At 59.7% G+C, this 24834-nt stretch overlaps 2 protein-coding genes across 5 annotated transcripts; one reads left to right on the top strand and one right to left on the bottom strand.

The window, feature by feature from the left end:
* Positions 1–11: 11 nt before the first annotated feature.
* Positions 12–3227, top strand: IGFLR1 (IGF like family receptor 1). Of its 2 annotated transcripts, XM_054540204.2 has the most exons (5): positions 12–99; positions 1259–1458; positions 1916–2100; positions 2389–2767; positions 2851–3227. In XM_054540204.2, exons 2-5 carry the CDS (start codon positions 1290–1292, stop codon positions 3195–3197), a joined length of 1080 nt encoding a protein of 359 aa, XP_054396179.1. In that variant the 5' UTR covers positions 12–99; positions 1259–1289; the 3' UTR covers positions 3198–3227. The 2 variants fall into 2 exon arrangements, with proteins under 2 accessions (XP_054396179.1, XP_009230731.3); XM_009232456.4 differs by lacking the exons at positions 12–99; positions 2851–3227 and having other exon boundaries at positions 1042–1458; positions 2708–2768.
* A 371-nt stretch (positions 3228–3598) lies between these two features.
* KMT2B (lysine methyltransferase 2B) lies at positions 3599–24738 on the bottom strand. Of its 3 annotated transcripts, none has more exons than XM_024236889.3 (37): positions 24360–24738; positions 23198–23270; positions 20932–22955; positions 20275–20388; positions 20029–20179; positions 19473–19752; positions 19245–19300; positions 18740–19015; positions 18016–18110; positions 17660–17758; positions 17414–17527; positions 17122–17268; positions 16929–17024; positions 16391–16508; positions 15206–15319; positions 14853–15037; positions 14688–14777; positions 14491–14595; positions 14305–14378; positions 13586–13701; positions 13399–13490; positions 13180–13317; positions 12358–12516; positions 12021–12141; positions 11868–11946; positions 11617–11777; positions 10350–10577; positions 8977–10270; positions 8799–8888; positions 8613–8722; positions 5659–5796; positions 5493–5567; positions 5216–5393; positions 4734–4841; positions 4535–4618; positions 4286–4415; positions 3599–4195 (listed from the first exon to the last, which is right to left on the bottom strand). In XM_024236889.3, exons 1-37 carry the CDS (start codon positions 24720–24722, stop codon positions 3920–3922), a joined length of 8151 nt encoding a protein of 2716 aa, XP_024092657.3. In that variant the 5' UTR covers positions 24723–24738; the 3' UTR covers positions 3599–3919. The 3 variants fall into 3 exon arrangements, with proteins under 3 accessions (XP_024092657.3, XP_054396139.2, XP_063576116.1); XM_054540164.2 differs by having other exon boundaries at positions 20932–22889; positions 24360–24682; XM_063720046.1 differs by lacking the exons at positions 8799–8888; positions 23198–23270; positions 24360–24738 and having other exon boundaries at positions 20932–22951.
* Between the last annotated feature and the right edge of the window lie 96 nt (positions 24739–24834).

Raw genomic sequence — 24834 nt, 5'->3', positions numbered from 1 at the left:
ACCCACACGTGTGACGAAAAGGGGAAACAAGGCTGGGTCTCGGCCACAACTTCAGCTGAGGAACTTGGCACGGCCAGCTTGGGACCCAGGACCCTAACGGTACTGGTAGGGTGGGGACACCTTTGTGCTGAAAACCTTAGCACCTCCATCTGAGGCTTATTCAAGGGGGAAGAGACCTGGTTGTGGCAGGTGGGAGGAGCCCTAGCCCCAAGGAGATTAGGATTCAAAGGTGAGGTGAGGTGCTGGGAGGTGGTCTCCAGCCAGCATGGGGCTGGCTCCGAATTGAGATGGGAGTTAGTAATGCCTTACACTTAAACACTGAGTTTACTATATGCGAGGTGCTGTTTTCAGCACTTTAGTTTGTTTTTGTTTTTGTTTTTTTTTAAGGAGTTTCATTCTTGTTGCCCAGGCTGGAGTGCAATGGCACAATCTCAGCTCACTGCAGCCTCCACTTCCCAGGTTCAAGCAATTCTCCTGCCTCAGCCTCCCAAGTAGCTGAGATTTACAGGCATGCGCTACCACGCCCGGCTAATTTTGTATTTTTAATAGAGACAGCGTTTCACCATGTAGGCCAGGCTGGTTTTGAACTACTGACCTCAGGTGATCCACCCACCTGGGCCTCCCAAAGTGTTGGGATGACAGGCATGAGCCACTGCGCCCGGCAGCCAGTTTTTTTTGTTTTTAGAGATGAGGTCTTGCTGTGTTGCCCAGGCTGGTCTGTAATTCATGGCTCAAGCAATCCTCCTTACCTTGGCCTCCCTAGTAGCGGGGACTGCAGACGTGAGCCACTGCACTTGGCAAAGTGCTTTGCTTTTTTTTTTGTTTTTTTCTTTTGTAAAGATGGGGTTTCATTTTGTTGTCCAGGCTGTTCGAGAGATCAAGTGATCCTCCTGTCTTGGCATCCCAAAGTGTTGGGATTACAGGCATGAGCCACCACACCCAGCCCCTGCTTTACTTCTAATAACGGTTCTAATTCTCCACAATAACCCTATGAGACAGGTGCTATTATTGTCTCATTTTAGGGATGGAAAAGGGAGGGTGGGTGGGTGAGGAAATGGCAGAGGTGGGATATGCATTCTTGCAATCTAGATCCGCAGCCCTCTTAGTCCCCTTGTGGCCTTGTGGGCTTCTCTGATAACCGGCTCAGTTGGGGGATGAGGGCTCGGGGGTAGATTCCCGGCTTCCGAAGAGGCGTGAGAATTCTGTTCCCCCACATCACCGCGTCCTTTTTTCTGCCCGATTTCCCCGGAAAGTGTAGCAGAGGCGCTGTGTTTGGAAGTCCCGCTGTCATGGCTCCCCAAATGGGGCCTGGACGATGCCTCCTGACGGCCTTGCTGCTTCTGGCCCTGGCGCCACCGCCGGAAGCCTCCCAGTACTGCGGCCGCCTTGAATACTGGAATCCAGACAACAAGTGCTGCAGCAGCTGCCTGCAGCGCTTCGGGCCGCCCCCATGCCCAGGTGAGAATCCGAGACCGAGCCTTGCTTGGGCGGAGCTTGCAGGTGATAGGGAGCGGGGAAGGGGCGAGGTCTGTGGGCTACGGGCCAGAGAGGCTTGCTTAGGGGTCTAAGCGGTGGGCCTTATGCAGATCAGACAGGGATGGCAGGCAGAGCCTGTGCAGACAGTGCGGGCTACAGTAGGGCAACAGCGAAGGGATATGGCTGGAGAGGCGGGATAAAAGCCGCGTGGAAAGGGTGGGTTTTATGTAGAGAAACCGGGAGTGGGCGGAGCTTCGTGCAGAGCAGGCTCGGGGGTGAAAAAGCGAGCCCGGAGAAAAGTGACAAGACCGGGGCGCAAGCTAATAGGCTGGAAGCGTCCTGGAGGGGCGGGGAACGCTGGGGATAGGGCGAAGGGAGAGGGCGTTGCCCGCGCAGGGGCGGGCTAGGCGGCCGCACTAGAGCGCAGCTTTCCCGCTAGACTATGAGTTCCGGGAAAACTGCGGACTCAATGACCACGGCGATTTCGTAACGCCCCCGTTCCGAGAGTGTTCTTCTGGGCAGTGCAACCCCGACGGCGCGGAGCTATGTAGCCCCTGCGGCGGCGGAGCCGTGACCCCCACTCCCGCCGCGGGCGGGGGCAGAACCCCATGGCGCTGCAGAGAGGTGAGGATGGGACTCCCGGCCGGGCAAGGGCGTGCCGGAGGTGGGGGGCCTAGATGTAGGGAGCCGGCGTAGCCCCACGTAAGGGGTGGGGCCGTGGTTTCGGGAGGTGGCTGGCCTGCAGGGGTCGGGAGGTCCTAGGTTAAGGTAGTTGGGCCCCGCAAGGCCCAACTATATCAGATACCATATCAGATGGGATGTGGCCCCATTAAAGGGTATAAAGTTGGGAGGTTTGGGAGCGGGCAGGAGTGGAGTGTGGCCTCCAGCTTTACTCCAACCCTTTATCCCCAGAGGCCCGTCCCTGCCAAGGGGCACTGCCCCCTCACACCTGGAAACCCAGGCGCCCCTAGCTCCCAGGAGCGCAGCTCACCAGCAAGTTCCATTGCCTGGAGGACTCCTGAGCCTGTCCCTCAGCAGGCCTGGCCGAATTTCCTTCCGCTCTTGGTGCTGGTCCTGCTCCTGACCTTGGCGCTGATAGCGATCCTCCTGTTTATTCTGCTCTGGCACCTCTGCCGGCCCAAGGAGAAAGCCGACCCCTATCCCTATCCTGGCTTGGTCTGCGGAGTCCCCAACACCCACACCCCTTCCTCCTCGCATCTGCCCTCCCCAGGCGCCCTGGAGACAGGGGACACATGGAAGGAGGCCTCTCTACTTCCACTCCTGAGCAGGGGTTAGTCCTGGAGGAGCCCCGGGGCAGGGAAGGTGGACTGGACGCCCGCTCTTCCTCCCCTTTACCCTTCCCCTTTCTTCCAGAACTGTCCAGTCTGGCGTCACAGCCCCTGTCTCGCCTCCTGGATGAGCTGGAGGTGCTAGAAGAGCTGATTGTACTGCTGGACCCTGAGCCTGGGCCAGGTGGGGGCATGGCCCATGGCACTACTCGACACCTGGCTGCAAGATATGGGCTGCCTGCTGCCTGGTCCACCTTTGCCTATTCGCTGAGGCCGAGTCGCTCGCCGCTGCGGGCTCTGATTGAGATGGTGGTGGCAAGGGAGCCCTCTGCCTCCCTGGGCCAGCTTGGCACGCACCTCGCCCAGCTAGGGCGGGCAGATGCATTGCGGGTGCTGTCCAAGCTTGGCTCATCTGGGGTTTGCTGGGCTTAACACTCAATAAAGAACTTTGCTGACTACTAAGCCCAGTATACAATTAGCACTGAAGTACTTCTTGAAGTACAATCCTAATTGGGCAAAGACCCAACAGATATCTGCACTGCTCTTCGCCCTAGAAGGGCCTATTCCAACATACACACAGGGCCACATGTGGGAAGGCTGACCCCAGGTGCCTCTGGGCCACCAGAATCCCCTCTGGGAAACAACCCTGCTACAGACACTTGCTGTGTTGTGGTGTTCTGAAGCTGTAACAGACCCCATGACTGACTTCTAATTCTGAGTGACGGCCTCACCTACCTGTTGAGGCTGATGAACTTCCTTGGGTCATGATGGGTGGGTGTGTAGAAGTGGGGTTCCTACCTGCCCCCATAGCCTACAAATGGGAAGACCACCTCTCCAAACATTGACAGACTTTATTGTGGGGGGGTTCCCACCTGGGACCCCACCTCTTAAATAAAAAAGTGCATAGAAAAGAAGGGATTTAGAAACCTTTGTACAATATCTACATCCTGGGCCCCCAGGGCAGAAAGGGGGCGATTGCTGGGTGGGCTGGAGGGGTGGAGGCAGGGCCCTTGTCACCTGCATGCCCACATCCACCCTGAACAGAAGGGTGGGGGTGAGATGCTCTGGGAGGGGCTAGGGAGCCCCCAGGCTAGGGGCAAGATGGCAGCGACGGCAGCAGGAGGTGTGAGGGGTCGTGGTGGGCAGCCACGGCCTCAGTTAAGGAACCGACGGCAGCGCTTGGCGCCACAGTTGCAGGGCAGCTTGTTGCTGGCATCCTCGATGGGGAACTTGTAGTCGTAGGTGAGCTCCTCACCACGCAGGATGCGGCGCAGGGCGAAGATAACAATGTGTTTCTGGCCCTCCACGTGGATGACCCGAGAGAAGCAGTTGGGCTCACAGGAGTGATTGATGAAGCGGGCGGCATTGCCATGCATCGTGGCGTCCACTACATCAAAGTCATCCATGCGGAACATATAGCACCCGATGCCCTGCAGGGATGAGGTGGGGAGATCAGGTGCTCTGTCCCCGCGGACAGGCTCGCTTCACCCACTGTCTTCCCACAGCCACTGGGAGCCCACCTTCCCATCGTAGAACTTCTCCCGCTTGTCAGTCAACACTGAGCGGATGACGATGCCAGAGTACTCGATGACCATCTCCCCCGCGTCAATGTTGCGCTTACAGAACAGGCCTCGCCCGTGGATGGCTGATCTGCAGGGCAGGACAAACAGGGAACTCAGGGGGGAGGGGGACAGAAACCAGGCAGTACCCCCTACCCAGTGCACCTGTCCGTCCACCCAAGGGGTATCCTCCCCCCCAACCCCACTCACCTGTAGACACCCACAGCTTCTTTGGACGTCTTCTTAAGGTGACGAAAGCGCATGGCCATGGGCAGCTCCAGGCTGGTGGCACGTCTGGTGAGGGACAGCAGTGTCACCCAGGCTGGTGCTCAGAATGACCTCTCTCACCCCTGCTCACTCTCTGAGACCCTTCCAGACCACCACCCACCCCCCAGCTCACACTCCATACCTGGTTGACCTGAGCTGCACCTCATCTTCTTCCTCGTCACAGGTGGCCCCCTCAGGGAGCACCCGGTGCTGGGAGGCCAGGAAGTTGAACATGTCAAAGGTGCACTTTCTGCAGGTGGCAGCAGGGGAAGGAGGAATATACTATTGAAGACAGAGCTAACAGGGAAATGGGTGGGGTTCATTTTTCTGATGTCAGCTCTAGAAATAACCCTTTTTTTAATTTTTATTTTAGAGATGGGGTTTTGCCATGTTGCCCACGCTGGTCTCGAACTCCTGGGCTCATGTGATCCTCCTGCCTTGGCCTCCCAAAGTGGCGGGATTACAGGCGTGAGCCACCAAGCCTGCCTAACTCTAGAAATAACTCTTGAAGTGACCTAGTGTCTCCTCCCCAGGCCTCAGTTTCCAACCTCTACAGTTAACTCCCAGCCTCAAGAGCTCTCACAGGGGCACCCTGACCCAGGCATCACACCCCAGACCTCTCACCGGAGATAGACCTCTGCCCGAGCAGCCCCGTGGGGATTCAGGGGCGGCTCCTCCTGGCCCTCTCCCTGCTGGTGGTAACGGAACTTATAGTGCTGGCAACGCTGGGCTCCGGGGAGCTGCTCGGCCAGGAAGATGACAGCATCGTGGTGGATGCCCAGGAGTCTCGCCCCACTCATTCCTGAGGGGAGATGTTGAGGACACACCTGTCATGTGGAGGGCCCATGGTGCCCTCGGGGAGACATCCAGCTCCCCGCCCCCTGCGGAGACCACCCCTTACCACTAAAGGAGAGATGTCTGAGTCGGGCATGCCCTCGGGCCTCTTGCACTTTCTCGATCAGAGTTCTCCACGCCCCTGGGGAGACAGCAGAGCCAGAGGTGAGTCAGGATGGTGTTTTATGGACACTCTCCCTCCTGTCACTGCACCCCCCCCCCTCCCCACTCACCCTCCAAGCTCTCTGCCTCCACGCTGAACCCATCCTCACTGCTGATCTCGAAGCGCAGATGTGGGCCAGTCCGTTTTGGGGCCTGGTTCTCTTTATCATCTGGGGATGGAGGCTCTTCCTCAGAGCTCGAAGCCTCACCTGGTCCCAAGAAAGAGGTTGGAGTGAAGATCACCCTTCCCGGACTCAAAAGCCCCTGAGCCCCGCTGTGGTTCCAGCAGACACCACTCTCTCCACCCCTAGGCGCAGACACAGATACTAGGGTCTAATGGCTCTCCTTCTGCTCCAGTTACCCAGTGAGCCCTGCAGAATGGACATTTCTTCCCCTAAGGAGCCTGCGGCTCCTCTTCTGCAGGACTTCTTGGGTACAAGAGCATTCCACAGAGGCTTGGGGCCTTTTGGCTCTGCAGGACACGCCTATGGCTCACTCAAACCCAGTGTACCATACATCCCATCTACCTGTCATTATTCTGTTTCTCACACAAAATTTAAAATACTGGAGAACTGTATTTTGCACATCTATTTTTTTTAGATGCAGCACATTTCTGTAACTGTTACAAATATAAAATTATCATTTTTTGAGACAGTCTCGTTCTATCGCCCAGGCTGAAATGCAATGGCGCTATCTCGGCTCACTGCAACCTCTGCCTCTCAGATTCAAGCAATTCTCCTGCCTCAGTCTCCCGAGTAGCTGAGATTACAGGCGCCCACCACCACGCCCGACTAATTTTTGTATTTTCAGTACAGATGGGGTTTCACCATGTTGGCCAGGCTGACCTCAGGTGATCCGCCCGCCTCAGCCTCCCAAAGTGCTGGGATTACAGGCGTGAGCCACTGTGCCCAGCTACAAATATATTATTATATAGGCTCACATGCACAGAGCCAAGTACACTGTATGTTATGAGCTATTTAGGGGATTTCTCGAGGGTTAACGGAATCAACAGGGCAGACGGGACATGCTGACGTAGTAGATGTGGATGTGAAGAAGGGGGTTGGGGGTCGGGACAATGCTGGGCTTGAACACCTGGAAGGATAAAACTGCCATGGACTGAGACAGCGAAGGCAAAAGAAGAATGGGTTTGGCATGCGGGTGGAGGGCTCAGTTTGGGACACGCTGACTTTGAGAGGCCTCTTAGAAACCTCCCCCTGCAACCTGCTGGTGGAGATGGTGGGCAGGCAGCAGGATGGGATGGAGGAGGCCACAGTTCAGGGACAGGGTCTAGGCTGGAGAGAGCAATGTGGAGACAATCAGAACACAGACGGGAGGACAACCACCAAGCTGGAAGGGAGCCCTTGGGAGTGAACATACAGAGAAGTCAAGGCCAGGGCCCTGGGACACATCTAGACTGACAGTTGTGAGCAAGGAAGCAGGACCAGAGGTGAGAGCAGGAGCAGCCTTGGAAGCTGGGAAGACAATGCTTCAAGGCAGGAGGGATCCGATGCACCAAACGCTGCTGCTGCTCAAGCAGGTGTGGGCTGGGGACTGACCATTGGGGGTTGGGGACACAAAAGCTTAAGTGGAACAGGCTTTAGGAGAGGCAAAACCCACATGGCCACACTCTGCTGATGTCACCTCTCCAGGCCACCCTGCCCCACCTCCCCTGCCCCAAGGGAGACTCTAAAGCAACACTCCTGCCGTGTGACTCCCGTCTTCTCTAGGCCTCAGTGCCCCAGAGTCCACCTCTGACAACTTCTTCCCCATGTCCCCCAACCCTCACCTCCACTGTTGCCCGAACACGGCAGGACTGACCACAGGACCCTGGCAGGTGCTCTCACTGCTCGCTTTCTCAGTGCCCACTCTAACCTGCCCTTGCTAACGTGTCTGTGTCCCGCACCAAAATGTGGTTTGATCCCTGAGGACAGGGACCTCCCAAGGCCACTGCCATATTCTCATGTCATCTCTGAGACATAAGCAGCCTCTGAGTTAAGCACTCTCAATCCACGTCACTCTGCTTCCCCGCTCAGCAACTGAGCTGTATGTCATGAGAAAATCCAAACATCTGGACAGGACTGGGCTACCAAAAATCCCAGCCTCAGGCTGCTCGACCACCAGCTTACCTGGCCGCAGCCACTCCCCCAGCCGCTGCCCTCAGGGACCAACAGAAAACTCCACCACTCCACCACCAGCTTCAAGGAGTCCATCAGCCAAGCCTCCTCCAGGGGCCTCCACCCCTCGTATTACAGTTTCTGCATAAATACCTGCTTTCCCTCCTCTGCTTTACCTCAGAGGTCACCAGTTCAAAACCAGCCACCAGGCCTCTTCCCACTGCCTTTTCCATCCCAGCCTGCCCTTCCCCACCATCCATGGCTCCGCTGTCTTGGCCCTCACACCAAGCACCTCCACGCTGCTCGCCCACCTCCCGCTCCAGATCCTTAGCTGAACTCTGGCCAAGTGCCTGGGCTGTTTTGCCTTCCTCAACCATGGTCTCAATTCTGGACTCTGACACAACGCCCCACCCTGTGCCACCTGCTCTCACTGGACACCAACCCTAGACTCCACAGGCCTGGCAGTCTCCGTGGCAGCTGAGATGTGACGACTCCCTTCCCTGGGCCTCTGGGACACCACTCTTCTGATCTTCCCACTGTCCCTGACCCTCATCTGGGTGCTAGCTGGGCTGCATTCCCTCTGGATGATCCTAGAACTTCACCTTTGGCTACTCTAGGAAGCTCTCTCTGAGCTCCTGGCAGGCTAGGCTCTGAGGCCCTCCCCTAGGCTCTTGGGCATGCTGGACAAAGACCCTTAAGAGGATCCCATGTAGAGGTGAAATGTCATTCCCACGTCTGTTTCTCCCACAAGGCCAGAGGCTCCCTAAGGTCATCTCTAACTCTAGCACCGAGCTTCAGGCTTGGCCCCCGGGAGTAGATACTGGTTTTCAAAGAGAACTGATTTTGCATCTGTAAGTCACCCAGCTAAGCCAGTCACAGGCAAGGAGGGAGAGGGCAAGGCCAGTCCCTACCTGAATAGTGGTGCCACTGGGACTCAAGTAGCAAGTCTGGGGGACCATCGGGGACCTGGGAAGGACCACCTTCCAGAAGTGGCAGCAAAGGGGACTGTTCCTGGAGAGGCCTGCGAGAAGAGACCTGTCAGGAAGGGGAAGGACAGAGGTCCCAGACCCTCCAGGGAGAGGGGCCTGGCCACTCACCCAGGACTTTCTTCCCCAGCAGGCTCCCCAGTCCGATCCAGGTCAAGGACCCCACGCACCGTGGGGGTTTTCATCCTCACACGGCTAAACCTGGGAGGGCGAGCCCGAGAAGGATGAGCCGCATCTCCCGCCCATCCGCCCCCTTGCCTGCTCTGCCAGCCTCAGCACCCGCACTCACCCGCCACTGCCAAGCCCCGGAACCTGGAGGGTATCCTCTGAGGCCTCTCCATCTTCATCGAGCCGGGGGGCTTTGTATGGGGGAGGTGCTGGCGGGGACCGGCCGGAGAAAGTGGACACCCTCTTGACGCGGATGGCCTGGCGGGGCGGGCTGGCTGGCCCACTGCTTAGCACCAGCGTCAGGGGAGGGGGTGGCGGGGGCGGGGCAGGGCGGACCACTCCGACCACAGGCAGCACGCCGAGGAGGGGGCCTGGGGGCAGAGTCCAGGACGTGGGAGCCGTGGGGGAAATGGTGGGGGGCAAAGGTGGCTGCTTCACTGGGGGTGGGACAGGTTCACCCTCCCCAGCCATCTTCACAAATACTTGCCCCAGCTTGTTGACAAGTATGATTTTGGATGTGGCGGGTTTGGGGGGCTCAGGGGCAGGGCCAAGGCTTAACACCCGGACCCCCGGGGCCCCTGGGAGCCAGGCAAATGTGCGGGTGGGGTCAGCTGGGCTGGCGGGCAGGCCTTGGGGGGGCTGGCTGCCATTAGCCAGGGGAGGCGCCGGGGGGAGCGACTCCTCTCTAGGGCCAGCACCTCCATCCCCAGGCCCCCCTAGGTTCTTCAACACAAAATCCACAATTTCCGATGGCAGGTCCTCAGGAGGCCGGGCCCTGTCCCCTGCGGCCCCAAGGACCCCTGCCCGGACTACTCCTGGCCCCGAAGGAGGAGTGCCCTGGCCCCGAGGCTGCTGCACTGCCTCAGCCTCGCTGTCAGTGCCGTCGTCCACGCCGTCCAGCTGTTCAATGCGGGGGGCTCCAGGGGTGGCGCCGGGGGCCAGACCAGGGGCGGACACCACAGTCACAGGGAAGTGGATGTAGCGGGAAGTGGGGCTGGACTCCTCCTCGGAGCTGTCCCCTGGGCCCCCGTGGCTACTCCCCATGGCCCCAGCGGCTACAATCTCTTCCTGGAAGGGCTCAGTCCCCAAAAGGCTGGCCGCGAAGTCCAGGTCAGCAGCACTCAGTCCTGACACCACCTCCATGTCCTCGAAGTCTGGGCCCAGGTCTTCAGGGGGTGGTGGAGATGGGGCCGGGCCAGGGGGAGCCAGCTCCCCTGAGGTAGGTGTGAGGGCTGTGACGACTGAGGTAGGAGGGGGCACCCTGAGCTGAGGGGAGGTTTTTAGAGGAGGGGAGGCCCGCCGTGATGGAGGCGGCCTGGGGGCCAAAGGGCTGGGACGACGGGAACGTCTGGGGGGAGCTGGGAAGTCCGGGTCTCCCACTGTGGGGATGTGGTGGGTCAGTGAAGATGGACTTCCTGTGGGGGGAGGGTCGGTGTTACCAGCAGCTCCCACCTCTGAGGCTCCACCCCCAACTCCCACATGCCCGGTGCTCACCAGGGGAGGGCAGGGGGCCAAAGGAGACACCCCCCAAGGGCCTCCGGGATGGCGAGTAGTTGGGCACTTTGATTCGAGCCCCCGAGAAAGAACGGGGGGCTGGAGGAGGGGCGCTGCCTGAATCTGGCCGCAGTGGAGGGTCCAGGTTCTGAACAGGCGAGTGGCGCTCAGGAGCTCCAGGGACAAGAACATCTGTGTCCAGTGGGGGATCCTCACCACCTGGGGGCTCTGAAGAGGCCAGAAATGGCATTGGGGTGGTAGGGGCTCTGCGCCAAAGCCTGCCCACATGCCCTCGTCCTGAGCCACTATGCCTCCCAGGCCCCCGACCCTGACCCAGTCACAACAGGCCCCAGTTTCCAGTGACCACTCAGGCCAAACCCACCGTGGAGTCAGCAAAACTTGCACACACCTGGGCCAGGGGGCCTTCAGGGCCTCTCCCCACTCGTTCCTTGCCATCTCCTCTCTCTGCCTCTGATGCAGGCTTTGCACGCCATGGGCAAATGCCCTTCCTCCAGCACGGCCAGTCCTACCACTTTCTTACCTGCCTGGTGCATCCCTGCCACATCAGACGCTCCCGCCCGCCCCGGCCCGGAGGCTCTCCATTACCTGGCTCTACCCAACCTCTGCAAACTGATCTCCCTCCTCCACCCAAAACTCCCTGGTTTCCAGATGGGATGGGTGTACCCTCCTCCTCTGTCCACTTCTTGTCATGCTCCAATCTGGAATAAAGCCCTTCCTACCATCCAAATCTCTTCCGCCTCCTGCTCTGCCCACAACCACCTCTCCCCATCTCCAAGCGATTCTTTGCCCTGTGCCATCCAGCTCTCAGCCACATCCCACCGCCAGTGTGGCTGTAAGGGGGCCGGTTTGGGAGCTGAGCAGATCCAGTTCCAATTCCAGCTTCCCCACCATGTTACTGTGTTCAGCCACTGTCCCCTTCAAGGTGTAGTATGGCAACACTGGAGAGCACTACATGAGCACAGTGCCCCAAGTTAGGGAGCTGTAAGCACTCTGCATCCTGCAGTCGTCCAAAAGCCCGCAGCCCGCTCAAGCAGGCAGTGTGCTGCTCTCCCCACCTCACTTCCCATGAAAAGCCGGGCACAGCCCCTGGCACACAAGGCACGGCAGTAAGCGAGCTGCTGTTACATTACAGCAACTGAAGCAAAAGCAAGCCTCCTGGACTTTCCAACAGGGAGTGGGCAACAGAGATCTGTAGGTTTGTTTAGGGAGAGTGGTATTCAGGAAGAAGACAGAGCCAAAGCCACACCTGAGGAAGGGGCGGGGCTGTGCACAATGGTCTGGTTCTCCTCTGCAGCCTCCAGGTGAGCTGGCTCTTCCCTCGGCCCCCATGGCCGATACTCCAGAATTCGGCACCGATACCAGCAGCGCCTCCGAGCATCCACTGTGCTCCAGTACAGACGGGAGCACCTGGCGTGTGGGATAAGACAGTTAGGATGCTTGGGAAATGGGATCCAGCTATGGAGTCCCCTGGCCCCACGGATCACCCCGACCGCTCACTGGTAGCCAATGGGGAAGAGCCGTCCCTCGCAGTCCGAGAGATCAGACAGAGTACCCAGGGAGTCAATGCGGATGGAGCCTGTGGTGCAAAGCAGAGGTCAGGAGAGGCAGGCAGGACAGGGCAGGAGGACAGGGTGGAGAGCGGCAGCTTACCGATGAGCACATTGATGGCATCGGGTTCAAGCCCCGTCAAGAACTTCCGCTTGAAGTTGATGCCCTCGAAGTCCACATAGACTCGGCGGAGAACATCAAAACCATCGGGGTTCACGATTTCCTGGAAGAGGGGGTGGCAAAGTAAGATGGCTACATTGGTGGGGGAGGTGGATGCCAGGGAAGTCTGAACAGTCAGGGGCTTGGCCTAAAGGCCTCTGGGAAAACAGATGAGGAGACACTGAGAGGCAGTAGGGCCAGGCCTGGGGGCCACGGGGGTCCCTAAGTGAACAGGAAGAGAGGTGGGGAAGGAGCTGTGTACCCCACAGTTCTGGCCCACCTTGCCATCCAGGAGATCAGTGTGTTTCTGGCAGAAGACTTTCTTGTCGTCCTGGAAGATGCAGTAGCTGGCCCGGGCACACATGAAGTGGAAGTTGCTGAGGCAGGAGGACAGGCAGCAGCCCACCGTGGCGCCAGGCTTCAGGCAGAGCTCGCAGCGCTGCATAGGGGAGGGCGGCTCAGGGGAGAAGCCAGGGCTGGGGCTGGGCGCCAGGCACCACTGTCACTGAGTCTGCATGGGCCCTGTCTAGCCTGGCACCTGGCACGGCAAAGGCTCTCCCCAGCCGCATCCAGGCCCAGGTGCACACCAAACTCTCTCTGGTTCTTTGAAGCGAGAATGACAACTAATGCTTGCTGATGGCATTAGTGTGATCATCTTTGTCACAGTTTTCAGGCGGAGGTTGTGTTATTTTCATCCTCACAGTTACCCCCACAGTGGGAATCTCTACCACCCCAATGCCCGAGAGTGCTTGAGGGCTCTCTGTACCTGGCCCAGGCACCACTCTGAGGAGTTGGGGAATTCTAACCTCACGGGGATGTAGTGAGAGCTCAAGGACACCCAGCATGGAAAGCATGCAGCCTAGGTTCAATCAACGGGCACTCTTCTCACTTTTAGACTCCCACACTTCAGGCCCACATTACGGCCAGAGATCCCACATAGGAAATAGCTGCCATCAGCACCAACGTCCCAGGGCAACCAAGAGACCTCGGCCTGGCAGTGAAAAGATGCCAGGTAGGGAATGTGAAGTAACAGCTGTCTGCACCGGAGGAGGCCTCCCCAAGAGCCAGAGAGCCGCCCGCCTCTCTGGGCCCGCGCCCTCACCATCTGCCTCCCTCGGGCCACAGCAGCATGCACATTCTTGAGGGAGCCGTCGTTCTCCTCGAAGACTTCCGCCGACCAGATGGCACAGTTGACGTGTGTCCACTCGTTCTGCCCGATGTACAAGAGCCGCCCCGCCTCCTGGGGCAGAAGAGGAGTGGCATGATGTAGGGGGCCAGGGAACAGGCCCCACAACCTAGTGTGTCACAGAGCATCCCTCACCTTGGAGTCTGCATCCCCGTATTTGAGGCAGAGTGCACACTGACGGGGGTCCTCCAGGTGTGAGAAGGCAGCCGGATCCTTGCCCTGGAATGCTGGGAGGAAATGTGAAGGGAGGTCTTAAGAATCAGGACCCTGAGCCAGGCCACCAACACAGGGCCCTGGCTTCTGGCCCCCCACTTCCCAGTACCTGCTGAGGGATCCCCTGGAGGCTGCCCTGATTCTGGGGTCTCTGGTTCCTGCTGTCTCCACTGCGCATAGACATGATCCAGGGATGGGGGCAACACCGCATTGGGAAGGACTCCACTGTGGACAGGCAGGGTTAGCAGCTGATGTGCCCAACAAGGGCAGCTGAACGGGGGCCCATCCACAAACCAGCCTGAACTCGCCATGACACCCGCTACTCCCTCTCTACGTGGAATTTCTCTCAGTCCACCAGATAAGCCAGGCCCTCTTGTGCCACCTCGGACATATGAAATGCTGCTCCTCATGCCTGGAATCCTCTTCCTCCCCAGCTCTGCTCCGATGTCATATCTTTCAGGAAGCCTTCCCTGATACCTCGGCTCCAGCAGGTACCCCCTCTGGGCCCCCACCGCCCCCTAGTATTCTCCAGCACTGCCCTGACCATCTGGGTCTTCAGTGCCTGCCCGGCTCCACAATGAGCTCTTTAAGCAGAGCCCAATCTGATTCGCTCACTGCTTTGTCCCCAGCATTGCCCTGTGCAAAGCAGAAACAAAGCTTTGCTAGTCTAGAACCACCAGGGACTCTCACCCGGGTTCCACCACCCTCCTCTTCAGCTCTGCTCCAGACCCTACCTCTGGTCATCTCTCCTCAGCCCAGCGTGGCCCCTGCATGCCCTGGCCTTGCCCTCACTCCCCGGCTTCCCTCCTGCTACCCAGCCTTGCTCACTTTGGCAGCCGGGTACTCCGTCGCCAGTACTTGGGGTCGTGGGCGTCGAACCAGCCGAACGCAGATTCTAGCAGCTGGGGAGTGGGTTAACAGGATGAGAAGAGCCGGCTTCCCCAGGAGAGCTGGCAGGGGCAAGGTCTGAAGGTCCCACTCCCCCACCCCACAAGCGTCCCCAGAAGAGCTCACCTTCAGCAGGAGCCCCTTCATCTGGCCTCCAGCCCGGCGCTCCGGGGTCTCTCCCTCCTCCGAGTGCCGCATGAGGATGCCCACCATGTCCTCCATGAAGCTGTGCTGTAAGGGGGTTTGTCAGAGACTGAGTCCCCTCTGCGCAACCCAGCCCTCTCCTCCTGTCACCCACCTGCTCCTCCTGGTGTACCACTCACCACAGACTTGTAGTGCCCATCCTCGAAGCGCTGACTCACAGCTTGCAGGCCGCAGGGTCCTGGGTGCAGTTGCTTCCCATCTGGCCCACACTGCAAAGCGGGCAAGTTAGCAGGGCTGGGGGTGGGCCTGGCCCCGGCCCATCCTGCCTCCAGGGCCCTCCAGACCTGGGTGCAGAGCAGCAGTGGGCCTGCCACCTTGGAGCTCAGCAGGCCCTGGAGCACCTGGCGCAGGCCCCCCTGGAGGGCCCCGCTCAGGGCCTCTCGCCAGCGGGGCTGCGCTGCCCCAGCACACGGTCCGCAGGTGTACAGCACCGAGTCTGGCAGTCCTGAAAGGATCTCGTAGTCTTCATCTAGGATAGCCAAGTGGGAAAGGGAAAAGTGGTTTCAGAGGATGTGAGGGCTCCCAGCAGCCCCTAGGCCAGCAAGGACCCTTAGCCCACGAGTCCTCTTGGGGCCTGTGGTGGGGGTAGGGGTCCCCACAGGGTTGAGGCTGCAGCCCGGGCGCTCCACTGACTCACCTGAGAGCCCCTCGCACTTCGCATGCACCCAGTGATCGCACTGTGCGCACTGCATCATCTTGCTTTCATAGTCGTTGTCTTCATAGCAGCGTGTGCAGATTGGGCAGTAGTTTCCTAGAGGAAGGGAAGAGAAAGAGTCAGAGGTGCTGGAGTTCCCACTCAGCCCTGAGTGTCTCTGTTCAGGGATTAGCAGTACCTTAGCTGCCTCCGTTATGCCCCTGTTTTGGACCCCTACCAGTCCCTAAAAGCTCCTTGAAGATGAGGCTTTTTTTTTTTTTTGAGACAGAGTCTTGCTCTGTCACCCAGGCTGGAGTGCAGTGGCAAGATCTCCGCTCACTGCAACCTCCGCCTCCCGGGTTCAAGCGATTCTCCTGAGCGAGAGGCCCTGAGTGGGGCCCTCCAGGGGGGCCTGCGCCAGGTGCTCCAGGGCCTGCTGAGCTCCAAGGTGGCAGGCCCACTGCTGCTCTGCACCCAGGTCTGGAGGGCCCTGGAGGCAGGATGGGCCGGGGCCAGGCCCACCCCCAGCCCTGCTAACTTGCCCGCTTTGCAGTGTGGGCCAGATGGGAAGCAACTGCACCCAAGACCCTGCGGCCTGCAAGCTGTGAGTCAGTGCTTCGAGGATGGGCGCTACAAGTCTGTGGTGAGTGGTACACCAGCCTCCTGAGTAGCTGAGATTACAGGTGCCCACCATCATGCCTGGCTAATTTTTGTATTTGTAGTACAGACGGGGTTTCACCATGTTGGCCAGGCTGATCTCAAACTCCTCACCTCAGGCGATCCACCTGCCTCAGCCTTCCAAAGTGTTAGGATTACAGGCGTGAGCCACTGTGCTCGGCCTTAGGATGAGGCCTCTTTTCAGACTCTGCAGAACACAGGGCCTTGCTAATGTACTGCCTGAATAAGGCTTCCAAACTGCTCAATGGAGACGTGAGGTTCCAGGAAGTACCTCAGACACCAAGACAGTGGGGTCCCAGGCCTTCCACTCCCACCACCCTCAGAGGAGCTATGTGTCCCTGTTTTACATACTGGATGGACTCCTGTGGAAGAGTTCCCTGAGTTGAAGAGGTAGTCCCATAGCTACGAGGTGGAAAGCCATGAGAAAAGAGGGTCTGTGCTAAAGCCTGTAGAAGAGCCTGGCCATTCCCCCGTGGCCCCCAGCATCCAGGTCCCCTGCCCGGTCCCCACCTTTCTCATATAGCTGGGTGCACCTGGGGCAGAGGCTGTAATCTCCAGACCACTCGACGTCCCAGTTCTTGCCTGGAGTTGCCCCACAGCTCTTACAGCGCACACAGGCTGAACAGATCTGGGGGAGCAGGGCGATGTTAGGGGAAAGCCAGGCACTGGACTGGAGCAACATGAGCGGGAGATGGGCGAGGAGGAATTGGGGATATGCAGGAAGCAGGCAAGGAGGGACGGGTAAGAGGAGAAAACACGCAGGACAGACACGGAGGAGGAACATGAGGAGGGCAGGAGCAGACATCAGGCTACAGTAGGGGATTCTGAGCCCACGGAACATGAGATTCATAAGCCCCTAAAACCACTCCATGCAAATTCTGAATATAAATCTGACCTATGTGAAATTTTTGAAGAAAAAACATTACTAATCAATTCTTAAGAGGATCCCCAACCCCTGCTCCTCCTGAGAGCCCCAGCCTAGAGCAAGTTTGGGAGTGGTGGTGATGCTCATTAGAGACAAAGCAAAGGGGTGAACCTCATCTCTCACCCAGTGGCGCCGTTTGCGCGTGGCCCGGGTTGGATAGCTGGGCCCCAGACAGGCCGGGTGGTAAGCATGGCGGCAGCGCTCGCACTCCAGGAGGTGCTGTTGGATGTGGAGACAGAGATGGCAAAACCTGCTGGCACAGGGATGCCCTCACCTTCAGGCCTCCACCCACCCTGGCCAGCCCTTGGGCCCAAACCTTGGATCCACGACCTTTGCGTCCACAGACGTGGCAGAATTTGCAGCGACGGCAGCACCAGGTGTCGTGATGCTGGGGCAGGGGCCGCTCGGCCTCCTCCAGGCAGAATGGGTGGAATGGGTCACAGCAGACTTGACAGAACACCAGCTGGGGACAGGGTAGGGGAGTGAATGATGGGCAGAGCATGAGGCCAGAGGGCCAAGGGATGAGACCCGGCTGAGAGGGCCCAAGGAATCAGGCCGTGAGGACCGACAGAGATCTGGGGGTCTGTGAAGAAAGGCGGAGATCTAACCTCGTGGAGTCCTTTGCTGGCACACAGCAAGCACACCATCGGGGGGCCCCCTGGCACAGAGGTGAGCACACTCAGGCCCCCCATCAGCCACACGTTCTCTAAATCACAATCCTCCTGGGGGAAGAGAGGATGCAGGATCAGAGGGCCGCCAGGCATACAAGGCAGACCCACCTGGCTTCTCAAAGACACAGTCATCGAGGTTCTTCCAACCAGAGGCTCTGTGACTCGCCCCACTCAATGCCATACCTTAAAATCCACACGAACGCGGTGCACACCATCGGGAGACTTCTGCTTTCCAGTCCAGCCATTGGGAAAAGAAGCAAAGGGGCCAGGGGCCAAAGCATCCTGGGGAGGGAAGGTGGGGGAGTTCAGAGCTGCCAGCCTGGCCGTGATGCAGACTCCTCTCCTCACCGCCCTTCCCCCAGCCTACTGGACCCAGATCCTGATCCAGACCCCTTTGCTTTCCAGACAGGCAAGGCCCGCCTCATCCCTCAGGGCCTGTCCTCTTGTGTGGACACACCACGACACTCAGGTGTGTCTGTCACTCTGACTTGCCAGGTAGCTCCTGGAGGGAAGGGGCTCTCGGAGCGGGCCGTGCTGACCTTGTCCAGGCGCCTTCGGGCCTTGAGCTGCAACACAGGCTGCAGGGTGGGTTTGCGGGGCCGGCTCTGCTCCTCAGGTTCTGGCAGTGGCAGCTCTAGGCAGGACACAATGAGCAGTGAGGTGACTCCCCTTCCACGCCCCTCTTCTTCTACAATCCCAAATGTTACCTGGATTCCCAGGGCCTTCTTTAACTAACCAAGACCCGCCAGGACGATTCTTTTTCTTGTTTTTTGAGGCAGGGTCTCGCTCTGTTGCCCAGACTGGAATGCAGTGGCGTGACCCATAGCCCACCGCAGCCTTGAACTCCCAGGCTCAGACGATCCTCCTGCCTCAGCCTCCTGAGCAGCTGAGACCACAGATGCGTGCCACCACGTACAACTAACTTTTGCTTTTATGGGGATGGGGTCCCACTATGTTGCCCAGGCTGGTCTTGAACTCCTGGGCTCAAGTGATCCTCCCACCTCGGCCTCCCAAAAGTGCTGGGATTACAAGTGTGAGCCACTGCACCAGGCCTAGGATGACCCTTAAGTCTCACTCATTAGGCTCACTGAGAACCTCATAGGCCAGTTCTGTACATCCACCTAAAAACTGCCTCCTTCTCTGCCCTCAGCCACCTTCTCTATCAGACTGACAGAGCCCTGGGTCTGGGTGCCTTGTCCCTCCTACACAAAAGACACAAGACTAAATAAATGATCAACAGAGAAAGCATTAAGCGGTTCGCACCATTTTCTCGGGGGGTCCGACGCCGAGGAGCAGGGGGGCCCCCGGGCTCCGAGTCATCCGAATCCTCGAAGATATCATAGGAGGGTCGCTGTTTGACGCAGCGCCGGGCTGACTTGCGCTGCAGGAGGGAGTCCTGCTCCTCGGGCCCTGGGGGGGCCACCACCTCCTCCCGGGGCCCCCCAGCTCCCGCCCCCCGGCGTGGGCCTGGAGGACCAGGGGAGGCCTCAGGAGATTCATCGGAATCCCAGGGCAACAGCGTCTTCACTATCGTCCGGCCTGCGGGAACAGGGGACTTAGTAGGATTTGAGCTCAGCCAGGGACACGGGACACTGGGAGAGAAGCCAGAAAGCAGCGGGGCAGGGAATGAACGCGGGAGCTATGAAAGCACACAACGGAGAAGACAGAGAAGGTGAGCCGCAAGGGAGGGGAGCAAAGAAAAACAGCTCCCTCCGCGGCATAAACTCTAACACGGTTTTGAGAAGAAATGCTCCTTAAAGCTCGTCACCTTTTTTAGCCAGTCGTTCCATCTTCCGAGCCTCTATTTTGTCACACTTCCGGTATCTGCGGAGGGGAGCAGCACGTCACCAGGGTAGGGGACTGGTGGTCTGGGGGAAGAGAGGAAGCTCTCCACAAGAATGCCAACCCCACTGCTCTGGCCAGGCAGAAGAGGAGCGAGGTAGGAAGCCTAGGGGACCAACAACCACGGGAACGAGGCCACGCCCCAGCTACTCACACACAGCACTGCTTCTTGGTGTTGGGGCCCCCAAACTTGGGCTTGTCTAGGCAGTTGACACAGGACCCACAGTCCTGCACACGTAGGCAGCCCCGACAGTGTCCACATCGAGCCATGCGCATCTTCTTGCCATGATGGGAGGGCAATGAGCGCCGGGGTGTGTGGGCCAGGGTCCCTCCAGAACCTGTGGGCTCTGATTCTCCCCCAGGACCTGCTGCCTCCACCTTTCCCCGCCGGGACCGTGACGGGACACTCTCAGTCTCGGACGCCGATGATGTATCTATTGCAGCAGGCAGGGAGGAGAGGATGGAGCCACAAAGCCACCAGGCTTCTACCTCACTTCCCTGCTTTCCCACAACCTGGCTCTCGCTTTCTCACAGCACCAGGTTCCTGGTGCCCCCAAATGAAGTTGCTCTAGGACCTAGCACTCCAGCCCACTTGCCACCTAACCCCCGAGCACCTGACTTGGCTCCCTCTCTCCTAGGCTCTTGGTGCATGTCACCCAAGTGTGGGGTCATCCCCAAACCTGACATGGCTGTCCAGTCTCCCCACCTACCCTCTGTGGCGAGGTCCTGCCGATCCCGGAGAGGGAGGGCACTGAGGCGAGGGACATCTTCAGGCACCATGGCCCGGGCCTGACCCAGGGCCACAGCAGCATGACGGCAGACATGTTTGATGCGGGGACCTTGCACAGGGGACTCGGGACCCTGGGGGAGAAATCGGAGTGTGTGTGGGCAGCTTGTGCTCCTGCAGCCCCGCTCCTCCCGCCAGTCTTCTTCAGGGCCCTCCTCCCGATGCATACTGAGGGCCGCTCTCTCTTAGCTTCCACCGACTCATCTTCAGACCGGACAGGGCCTCTGTCGGAGATCTGCTTGACAGCCCCGGCCAACTCCTCCATCTGCCCTCCAGGGGTCAGCTGGCAGGGAATAAACAGGGTCAGGGGCTGGACAGTGAAGAAAGATAGGGACAGGGAGCTGGGTGTGGTGGCTGATGCCTGTAATCCCAGCACTTTGGGAGGCTGAGACGGGCAGATCACGAGGTCAGGAGTTCAAGACCAGCCTGGCCAATGTGGTGAAACCCTGTCTCTACTAAAAATACAAAAATTAGCCAGGCGTGGTGATGGGCACCTGTAGTCCCAACTACTCGAGAGACTGAGGCAGGAGAATCTCTTGAACCTGGGAGGCGAAGGCTGCAGTGAGCCGAGATCACGCCACTGTACTCCTTCCTGGACAAAGTGAGACTCGGTCTCAAAAAAAAAAAGAAAGATAGAGACAGGGAACTAGCACAGAGAAGGGCCAGGTCTGGGGAGGAACAAAGGAAAGTGGGGGATCACAGAAAGGCGGGTTCTGAGGGTTCCCCGCAATGCTGGAAAGTGTCCAAGGAGATGGAAGGTTAGGGGGTTGCAAAGAATGGAGGCTGGATGGCTGGGTGTGCCGCTGGGCCCAGGGACCATGCTCACCGGCATGGAAGCTGCCACCTTCTGCTGCTGCTGCTGGTCAATCTTGAATAGCTGCACTTTGGCTCTCTTGAGGAGGCTGAACATCTTCTCCTCTACCCCAGACAGCGGCAAGGAACCCAGGCCCGCAATCCGGGCTTTTTCCAGGGGAGGCATCTGCTGTGGTGACGGCGGTGGCTGCAGCTGTGGCTGTGGTGGCGGTAGTGCCTGGGGCAGGAGCTGGGTTTGCAAGGCCTGCAGGGGCTGCAGTAGCTGAGCCTGTGTCTGTGGCCCGTTGCTCAGAGCTGGAGCCCCATGAGGGGACACCTCGGCCTTAACAGGAGTGGCGACCACAGGGGCGAATCGAGGCAGGCTGAGGTGGTTGGTGCGGCCCACTGCCCGAGGCTCAGGCTCAGCTGGAGAGTCATCGGCAGGAGGAGGCTCTGGCTCAGGGGCTTCAGGAGCCCCAAGAGGAGGAGGAGTAAGCACCGATTCGTAGATCTTCAGGTGGGCTTCGCTTGGGGTAAACTGAGGGGCCCGAAGGAGTAGGGGCCTCCGGGAGGAGGTGGCAGGAGCAGGGGGTGGGGAGGGGACTGGGGGAGGTGGAGGGGCCGGGGGAGGAGGGGGCAGCTCCCGGGTCAGTGAGGTCCAGCGAAATGTGGGTTCCCTTAGGATGGACCGTCTCTTCTCAGGGAGTGGGACTGGGGTAGATGGAGGAGTTGGGGCACGTGGTGGAGAGGGGACTGGTGCTGGCTCCTGGGGAACAGGTGGGGAGGTGGTGATGGGAGGTCGCAGAACAGGTGAGACCTCCACCTTTGGGGGTTTGGGGGGGTCTTCATCCATAAATCGCCGGGGTGTCTTGATGACACGAGAGGAGCGGGCACTCACCACAGGCATAATAAACTGCCGGATATTCTTCAGGAAGGTGGTGCTTTTGGGGGCCACGGTGGGACTGTCTTCCGGAGGGCCTCCCGTGGTGGTGCTGGGGGTTGGAGTGGGAGGAGAGGTGCCCTCTGGCCCTGCCCGAGCAGCTTCCCGCTCTGCCCGCTGGCTGGGAGTCAGGGGAGGCCGGCCCCTCTTCCTGGAGCACGTAGCTGGGACCACAGGAGGAGGGGATTCTTCCTGCTCCTCTTGGGCAGGAGGCGGTGGAGGGGATGGTAGAGGTGGTGGGGACACTGGGGGTGGTGGTGGAGGGCAGAGTGGGGGTGGAGGAGATGTCGAAGGGGGTGGGAGGGGTGGAGGAGGTGAAGGGGCTGGAGGAGTCAGAGGTGGTGGTGGCAGCTTTGCCTCTTCCTTTTCCGCAGCTGGCATCATCTCCTCAGCTACAGCTCTTTCTTCCTTTTCTTCTCCCTCCTCCTTGTCTTTTTCTTCTTCTTCTTTCTTCTCTTCTTCCTCGTCATCCAGCTTCTGTTCCTGCTTTTTCCAGCAAGGGCTCCCTCCCTGTCCAGATCCAACTCTTCTTTGGGGGGCATCCTGCCAACTTTCCTCATGTTGACCTTGACCTTGACCTGATTCGAGTCCCAAGGACAATTGTCCCATCTTTACTTTTTTGGCCCTTGAAACAAACTTGATCACAAAGGGGAGCCCACCACCTCGGCCGCGGCCCCTGCCTCCACGGCCTCCGCGGCTTGACTGTCCTCCACGCCTCGGGGTCCCAGGTCCTGGACCGGGCCCCTCCTTGCACTTCCAGCTGCCAGTCTGGTGTTTCACTGGAACCACAGGAGGTGGGGGCTCAGGTTTGGGGATTGTCACAGCTGCTTCTGCCACCACTACTGCTTGCTGCTTCCTCCTGCAGGGGCCTGCTGGCCGTCCTGGGGGCCGTCCCCGAGACCGCCGGGGGGTGGAGGGCTCACATGCCCGGCTCCGGGGTGCTGGGGGTGCCTGGGCCCGCCGGAGAAGTTCAGTCAGTGCCTGCACCATCCGTTCTGTGCCTTCCTCACCCCGTTTCCGGGCAGGGGTCTTTGGGGGGGTAGGAGCCACATCTGCTAGGCGAGGAGGAGGAAGGGGGGTCGTCTTATGCTTGCGACCCCGACCTCGGGGCGCTCGACCTAAAAGGAGAATAGTTGTGGGGAGATGGATCAAGCCAGCCCTGCAGACAGAGGAAGGCGCTCCAGGAGGACAGGGACTAAGTCTTGCTTGTGTGTTTCCCCCGCTGCCCAGACTAGCTTGGACTCTGAACACAGAACACATTCGGCAACTGACAGAGGCTAGTTGAACAGGGAAGAGCTGACACGAAGGGCGAGGATAAATTCCTGTGACGCTACAGAGGTGGAGTTCCCCCGTCACTCACCTCGCTGGGATCGGAGCGCAGAGCGCAGGGAACTGGGGGCCACATCTTCATCTGAATGAAAACCCTGAAACTCCTGATTTAGGGGACCAGGGGTGGAGGGGAGAAACAGCAGTCAGTGCCAAAGCCCTCGTTCCACCTGAGGTATCGAGGAATATCCCCAGTTCCCACTTAGCGTACCCCTGCCTATTTAAAAAGAACGAAAAAGACTCAAAGGTCACGGGTAGTGGAAGACAGGGTCTCTCCCTAGGGATGGAGGCGCCAGGTATTTTGAACTCCGATCCCCAGTGCCGGACCACACCAGCACAGCCAAAGCCATGGTTCACTGGCCCAAGAGAGAAGACGACAGGGTCTCCTCAGGAAAGGCAGCAGGCCCCATACTCAGATTCCTTCAGAGTCTAATTCAGACCCAAGTGGGACCTCCACTGACACCCTTTCGGGCCACAATTTATTTCTGAATTAAGTTGGGAACACGGACCCGCAAGTGGAGGGGCGGCGAGGGCATCAGATGGCTTTCGTACAGGCTCCACTGCGAGCCCTCAGGTTGTTATTAACCGTCCAGGGTAACACAACCCACACCTTCCTGCCTGTTCTGAAAGGCTGGGGGGAGAAATCCTGAGCTGAGCTCTGACCTGCTAGAGTGCCCAGTCCCGGCCTTCATCCCACTCCTGTTCAACCCGAGCCCCAAGAGGAAGCCCTCCACCACTCCACCTGAGATGCCAAGAGGAACTGGGGCCCTGGAGAAACCAGGAGGTTGCGAGGCCCGGCGGGGCGGCCCACAGGTAAGAGCCCAGACAGCTCCAACCTGTCTGCCAAGGCCACGCTGCCGCTGTCAACCACGACTGGCTGGGCATGCAGTCCCCACTGCGTCCTTGCCCAAACCTCCACCGCCCTAGCTTTGCCAGCTGCCGAAAAGGATCGGCCCAAGACACTTCAGCGGGATCAACATCGGGCGCGAGTGCCCAGCTGCAGCCGGGGCTTCTCTACCCACTTCCAGAGGCCCTTTCCCCCGGAAGCTGCATGCAGCCGCCCTCCCTCCGTGCCCCGTCTCTCCGAAGGAACCCCGAGGACCCGGCCTGCCCACGCCGCCCCCGGGGCAACCCAGACCCCTGGAAGCCCCGGCCTCCGCCCCACCCGGCGCCGGGGACGCCTCCGACCGCCTCACCTCCTCGTCGGATTCCCCGTCACTGCTCTCCTCCTCCGGCACGCAGCCTCGACTCGGGCCCCAGCCCCGGCCCCGACCCCGGCCCCGGCCCCGCTGGACCCGCGGGCCGGCCCACAGGCGGCGGAGCCGGCGCAGGCCCCGGCGGAGCCCCAGCAAACGGAGCAGGGCCGTGTCCTCCCCGGGCTCGGCTCCGCCCGGCCCCGTCGCGCTACCGCCGCGCCGCAGAGCTACCCGCACTCTTTCGGCCCCGTTGCCCCGTCCGCCGCGGCCCCCGCCCCCGCCGGCGCCCCGCGGCCGGCCCGGGAAGCGGCCCCGCGCGGAGCCAGGCCCGGGGCAACTGCCGCCGCCCGCCGCCGCCGCCATCTTGGCACCGTGAGAGGGGCCGGGGAGGCGGGGGGAGGGGCGGCCCGTGCGCAGGGCCGGGGGGAGGGGAGAGAGCGGGGGCGGGGCGGGGCGGCCGCGGCGCACGACAACA

The sequence above is a fragment of the Pongo abelii genome, chromosome 20 (genome assembly GCF_028885655.2).
Source record: "Pongo abelii isolate AG06213 chromosome 20, NHGRI_mPonAbe1-v2.0_pri, whole genome shotgun sequence".
NCBI lineage: Eukaryota > Metazoa > Chordata > Mammalia > Primates > Hominidae > Pongo > Pongo abelii.
Note: the sequence above shows the minus strand (reverse complement) of the source record. Positions and strands in the feature narration are given on the sequence as shown.